This window comes from Rhipicephalus sanguineus, chromosome 6 (genome assembly GCF_013339695.2).
Source record: "Rhipicephalus sanguineus isolate Rsan-2018 chromosome 6, BIME_Rsan_1.4, whole genome shotgun sequence".
NCBI classification, from domain to species: Eukaryota; Metazoa; Arthropoda; class Arachnida; order Ixodida; family Ixodidae; genus Rhipicephalus; species Rhipicephalus sanguineus.
Genome location: NC_051181.1, coordinates 159,096,835 through 159,104,018, shown reverse-complemented (window position 1 = coordinate 159,104,018; position 7,184 = coordinate 159,096,835). Strand labels below are relative to the sequence as shown.

General features: G+C 47.8%; 1 protein-coding gene across 1 annotated transcript; it reads left to right on the top strand.

The window, feature by feature from the left end:
* The first annotated feature begins 1,405 nt into the window (after positions 1-1,405).
* LOC119397668 (tetraspanin-33) lies at positions 1,406-6,399 on the top strand. The gene is made up of 4 exons (XM_037665091.2): positions 1,406-1,462; positions 3,182-3,506; positions 4,300-4,456; positions 5,942-6,399. The coding sequence occupies exons 1-4, from the start codon at positions 1,406-1,408 to the stop codon at positions 6,288-6,290; spliced, it is 888 nt and encodes a 295-aa protein (XP_037521019.1). The 3' UTR covers positions 6,291-6,399.
* Positions 6,400-7,184: the final 785 nt, after the last annotated feature.

Sequence of the window (7,184 nt, the reverse complement as noted above, 5' to 3'; positions counted from 1 at the left end):
CTCTATAGTGCGGGCCGGCCCCCGTACGCTGGTGTAGAAGGCGGGAATGGCATACGTACTGGACAAGTTCACAGCCTTGGTGCGTAGAAAATTTCGCGAGACTGCTTAACTCACATAATTAAAGAAACTCGGTGGGAAACGAAAGCTCAGTCCACAGCACCTCCTCCAGGGGCGGGGCCTGAAAAATTTGTCGGGTTGGAAGGTGGGGGGTGTTGAAACACCCCTGGCTACGCCAGTGTCCCCCACATGAGCAGAGCCAAGCGGCTCCTATATGGGCGATGATCGCCGATTTCGCCTACGAGGGCCGGCGCCCCTTCATTCAGCTGGCCAGCAACAGTCCTCTCTGACCACTCCCATTCTCGTCGAGGATTAAGAAGGAACGCTTCCGTATTTAAAAATAAAAATCAAGAAAGAAATTCGTTTTCTTAGCAGTGCATCCGCTACGACGCTGCTGTGCTATGCAGTGAAGCGTCGTTCGCGAATTCAGGATGCGCGCGGTGTTTCAGCCAAGCAGCCGACCTCAGCGCCGCCTGTCAAGGCGCAATAAAGATACGAATCGCGCTCCTAAGGGCGCGGCATTTGAACGTTAACTCCGCTAGATACACCGGCGCGTTCAAGTTGAATGCAGCTGCTGGTTGTGTGAGAGTGGGTTGTTGATCTAGCGCCTACCTTTCCCAGCGTAAGATACAGAAGCGGTTTCACTGTACGGAATCCGCGCACTACTGCAAAATGGAAAATATGGATTTTGTCTGACGGCGCAACGCGGTTTTTTAAGCTGTTCTATCCGCTTTTTGTGACATCGCGATACACCAAATGTAAAATGTAAATACGTAAGTAAGCACAACACGATCATTAGCTTAGTAGAGGGGGTTTATGAGGACGACAACGATAGTACGCAGAGTGTAACACCTACTACAACAGTGATACGCAAAGAAAACAAACACAGCCGACAATTACAACTACGTGAAAAATAACAGCACAAACAACAAGCAACAACCACCATCCAGCAATCGCCAGAGATCGTATATGTACATAGTACTTCTGATTATTTTTTTCTCGTTCTTTTATTCTATTTTTTTGTGTATTCCTTCAATATGGATATCATGATGATGAGATAGACGTCCCTAACGTTGCCTACCTTCCCATAGTTTTCACATAAATAAAAAAATAAAAGACTCATCTTCTTTCCTTCACGCGCCCCGTTACTTCATGATTTCTGATTCTGGCATCTTACGTTTTTCAAAGCTGTTCGTACGCGCTTTTGCATGATAGCCTGTCAAAGTGTGCTATACTGACATTGCCTTCTGGGGAACAGTAACTTGCTGTACACGATAACGAACACCACGATCATCATCATCATCATCCTCATCATAATGAACCGACTGCTGAAGAAGAAAGGATCGACATGGAAGGACGTGCACCAGCATGGGAGCAGGACGTAGAACTCGACGTCGACCCCATGGTGCGTGTCTTCTACTCTCTCGAACGGCTACCTCGTAGCTTAATGCTTAAGCAAACGGTAAAGATTTGCCTTTAAACTCGGTCTTCCCGGATTAAGCCGACACAGAGTCTGGGCGCAGAGGAGACCCACGCAGAAAGTGTTTGTATGTTACTGGCCTAGTGCGGCTGCTTATTGAGGCGAAAGCCTTATATGTCGAACGAAAAGTGGGTGTGAGAAAAGCTAAGCAAAAAAGATCACGTGATGTTTAGGGGAGCGGAAGCCATACAAAAGCGAGTGAAAGCATGACTGCGCATTTATACGAAGATTTATATGAAGATTTATGTGAAGATTTATGTGAAGATTTATATGAAGGTTCCTGCTGTTACCGAATTCATTTCAGTGCTCTTAATTGTTGCATACTTGTCACCTGTAATTGGATGTGTGAGCGGGGTCATATACTGGGTAGGTTGTATCTAAAAAATTCAGTCCAGTTAAATGAGTTGCGATTAAAAAGAAGAGTTGACTCTGGGGCTCCATCTAAATAGACAGTAAAGCAGAAGTCACTTTTCTATGCAATCACAGCACCAGAATTGGCGAGGTTGTTTATTACATTTAAAGGAATAAGCAAAACTCTTGTGAATGCAGAAAGCAGATTTTAAAAAAATTTAAGCTGTAGATCTTTGTGTAAAAACAATTGAGCATCACTAAACCTGAAAAAGAAAAGACAGTTTCACGTTTGAAACTCGTATGCAGCAATAAAAACTGATATCATAATTCTGCAGATTATTAATACATCTCAAGCGAGAAAATTATGTGATGCATCACTCGGACTTAGGCGACCAAAATTTGAGCACGGCCTTTTACAAAGCCATCGTAAACATCATAACAGATTCTACTTAAGCTCTAATGTCTTGCGTCAAATTTGTGCACGAATCCAATTCACATCACTGCGATATATGTTCTTGTTGTAGAGCTGCTGACTAATAGCTTTCGTGCTTTCGACGCAAATTACGCTTTTTAACGTGGCTATAATTTAACCTTCTCCTCAAGTGCAACAAAATTCACTTAAATCAACTGGAGCTAGGGTTGCCTCATAAAAGTATTCTTGTGTTTAACGTTTGTTTTATTTGGATGTAGGTGGCATCGCACTGGCCCACAGTTAAACCTTTAAATAAACCGGTATTTGGTCTAAAGCAATCTTTCTAACGCATTACTATATGCTGCTGAACGAGGAGAATGTTTCCCTTTTTAAAATTTTTCGAGGGGCTCGTTTGTATGTTAGACACAACCAAATGAATCTAAGAGAAAATTAGGCCAGGGAAAGTATAAGGGGCGTTAATTGATGCCTTTCACTGTAGTGTAATAATTATGACATAAATTGAAAGGAATTAAAGTGGACGAAAAATCACCCTTTCCGTCGGTAGGTCCCGAACCCACAACCTTCAACGTGTAATTCGAAGGTTGTAGGCTCGGACCTCACCGACGGGAAGGGGTATTTTGCGTCCACTTTAGTTCATTTCAGTACTAGGGTACTGAAATCTACATTTCAAGTGCTAGCCTTTGTTCTGTCGTCTAGTCCGTCGTCACCATTGCGCTGTCTTTTTTTAACAGATTAGAAGTAGCTCGGTCGCGTACACACACTAACGTCGCATACCCACTAAACGCCACGACGTCAATCAATCAATCAATCAATCAATCAATCAATCAATCAATCAATCAATCAATCAATCAATCAATCAGGTACGCTACCCCCTGCTGCTGTTCAACCTCGCGCTGTGGTCGGTCGGGGTGCTGCTCATGTCCGTGGCCACCGTGCTGCTGGTGAACTCGGAGCTGAACGCGGCCGACGCAGCGTCGCTCGCCAAGCTCGAGCTGTCGCCCCTGGTCGTCACGCACGTCGAGATGGTCTTGTTCGTCGTCGGCCTGGCGCTCTTCATCGTCACCATCTTCGGCTGCGTCGGGGCGCTGCGCGAGAACACCGCCCTGCTCAGGATGTACTCGTTCGTCCTCGTCGTGCTCGTGGTCGCCAGCGTGTTTGGCGGCATCGTCGTCTTCTTCATGCCCGGTCAGTCGCCACACGCCGTTGTTTACGAAAAACCCACAGGGTCCCTTGCACATTCGCCTAAGACGACTCGAAGGCGAAAGCCGTCTCCTTTTTCTTCCCAGTCGGTGTGTTGATCGTCTCCCGCCCTTCTCCGAGAGCTTTTGCACCTAAACGTGGTTTTCCGCTGCCTCCAGAACTGGAGGCACTGCTAGCTTTCTGATCCTCACCTGGTTTTGCACTGCCTCCGTGATCGGCCCACCTTTGACCAAAACACGATGTCATGTAATTATGTCGTGATGTGACGTCATAGTGACGCCTTAATGACGCCACGAAAAGTGCAGATCTGTGACGTCATCGCGTCATGCTTCTTTGCAACACTCGTGTTTAAAACGCCGCCGACGCGGGACGGCGCCGCATACGACGCTGACGATCAATTTTCGCGTTTGATGAGAAATCCAAGGCTTTCGACTTAACACATGCGTGCGTTCTAATGAATGACCGATTTCAGTGCGCGAGTGCATCATGATTAGCAGAAAACGTAAACACAGCTAGTGGTTTACAAAGCACCCGAACAAGGGGTCATCCAGTCACACAGGGAACAGCAACTCTAGCACACGAAGACGTGTTGGCCGACGATATTAAGCAGAAAAAGGATTCTAGCGGTTTAGTCGTGTGTCGTACCCTCGTAACTTGTAGCCTTCCGCCATGTTGTATCCGGGCTGCGCCGGCTTAAATGACAAAAGTACACGATTCCGACAGCAGGCAACAAGTGTGGGCTAACAACTACTAATCAACACAGTTGTGCTTGTCACAGGGGAAGTGCGCAGGATGATCTCGAAGACCATGTCGCTCTCCCTGGTGATCGCGTACCGCGAGAGCGCCGACTCCGAGCAGATCGTGGACGCGCTACAGAGGCAACTTCACTGCTGCGGAATGACCGACCTCAGGTTCAGGGACTGGAATACTAACATGTGCGTGTTCGCTTGCGAAAACATCGAAAAATGTTGCAATGCCTTTTTAATACTCTCATCTTCCAAGTGTGAAGTATTTAAAGCCCCCCTCCCCCCCCCCCTTTTTTTTTTACTTTATCAGATATTAAAGTAGCCGTTCCAGCAGGCCTGTACCTGTACAACGATAAATTTGTTCACCAGTACGTACCAGCTGTATACGCAACTGTGTACGCGTGGCGTTCTGAAGCGGCGCAGTGCGAATTCGCTTCACATGCTGAAAGTGTCAACAACAGCTGCTTAGAGTGGACGAAACAACTTTGATGCATACGGAGGACCACAAGTATTCCGATATAGAAGTGGTGCATATGTAGTTTCAACACCTGGACACAGCCGACAGTTTGCTGGCGATATTGCGATTAGCCCTTCAATTTCAAGCGGGTGAAGAGCACTTGAGTGCAATAAAAGAAAACTGATAAACCTCTATTGCTGGTATTCTTGTCACTCTCTCCTGACTAGTTCTTATAAGGTCGACGATGAATAGCTGGGTCTCCGACTGCTTCTTCGTTTGTCTTCGTATGTGTAATAGATCGTACGTCGGCGCCAGCACACTATTGTGCCATGTGGAACGTGAACTGAGTAGTACTTGCACTGGAGGTCGTATTTGGCTGAGTACGTCGCATTAGTTTGGTGCCGTGCTGGAACGACTCGGCCTGTAGTCGCCTGAACAGGACCGCTTCTTCTATGCTTAGTTTCGGGTATTGCGGCGGGTTCGTTTTCCTGTCCTTTCGAGGACATGGCGGAGCGCACGTCCAGAACCCGTGTCCCGAACTAGCAACACCACTCGCCAATAACAAGCAAATCGTGTCCTCTTTCACCAAAGTTTATTCATACCCCTCTATATAACTGGCTGTCACCAGTAAAATTGCTTCGTGTAAATCGGGGGTCACAAACACGTGGCCCGCGGGCTGCCTTCGCTGATGGCCCGGTCCGCATAAGACTGCCTTCGTCCTATATTTTTTTCTTAATAAGTATGTTCAAGAGCTACACAAGCGTGACCGGCATCAAGCATTCTTTTTTTTTGCGGGGGGGGGGGGGGGGGGTTGGTACCCTATCCAGTCACCATGTGTTAAATCATAACCATGGAACAAAAACTCTGTGTTTCAGAATCGGCGTCCAGATTTCCAGATTTCACTCACTCTGGGGATCAGTGTCGCTCTGTTTCTCGAAACCTGACGTGAAATCCCTTTCAGAAATGACTCGAGTCGTATATGATATATGGGAAATGGCTTCGTTGAAATGGCAACATTAGCTAACGTTTTGTTCAAACTCCACCCCCCCTCCCCGCTCCAACCTTCTTCACCATCCCGGGGGACCACCGGAAAACTAAATTTCGTGACTGCGGCCCCCTAGATGTGGTGAGCTTGAGACACCTGGCGTAAATGGTAACTTCCTCTATATTGGCCTTGCTACGCCGGTCCTACATTGTAAATCGCCGCACGCTCGCAGGTACTTCAACTGCAGCGCGGGCAACCCGAGCCACGAGCGCTGCTCGGTGCCGCACTCGTGCTGCAGGCGCAACGCGAGCAGTGCGCCTGGCATGCAGAGCCGCCACTGCGGCCAGGGCGTGCTCAACGAGACCGACCACCAGGCTTGGCACCGCGTCTACTTCGAGAGCTGTCCCGAGGCCGCGAGGCGATACATCAAAGAAAACGTGACAGTGATTGGCGGATGCTGCCTCATCGCCGCCATCGTGCTCTCCTTCGTCGACATGATGACCGAATCGGTGATTGCCGAAATTGAGGCCATCCGCAGAATCTACGGCCGCGTGCGCGGCGCCCCGTTGCGGCAAGCTTAAGTGTCTGTGCACGACTCTTAACAATGGATCCAGTATTGCGCTCTGGACATACTTAAATCCTAAGCCAGCGGTCGTATTCATTTCAGAGCAACATCGAGCTAAGTTTATAGCAGCGTTAGACTTTTCTTCAGTAGTCTCCTATTCTTGTCAAAGGGTCAAAGACCCCTTTATCGATAACGATGGCAATGATAAAGCTCTAAATATGGATGGCTCATTGATTTAGGCTACTGCGTGTGATGTGGTTGGGAATTGAATCTAGGATATGTCAGGTAAAGTTGGCATGGAATGATCCCCCGCATGGTTACACCACGCGGAAAAAATTACAGCATATCCACGGGTGAATGATGAAGAGCTTGGGCAAAGCTCCTGAAGCAATCATGGTTACACCGTGAAATGTTCAGTGGTTTCGCCCAGCAGTAATCAAAGCGATACGCCGCTTTGATTACTGCACGCCATCTAGCGTGCAGGGTGCCGCTGCTTTTTTTCCCCTTTTATTACTTTTTCTCTTTTTTTCTTTTTCTTTTTTTTTTGCACACATATTGCACACATCTCTATGGGACGGACAGCGCCATCTAGTATATCGTCATCCAACTGCAGTTTGCATGCTGATGCTGATGATGATGATGATGATGATGACTTGGGGCTATTCCCTTTGTATCGGGCGGGCAAGATTAATTTGCTCTAGCCAGCGAACAAAAAAAAAGAAAAAAACACAAACACACACTCACAGCACCGTAAATAAGTCTGTACGGCTAATTCACTGCCGCTGCGTCGCTCGCCACCACCGCACCAGCCTTGCTTTGGTGGTGCGAACTGCTGCATAGTTCACTGCACCAGCCGTTTCATCGCCTGCGTGCAGCACCGTGTCACTCGTGCGCGCAAACCCCAGTGCCT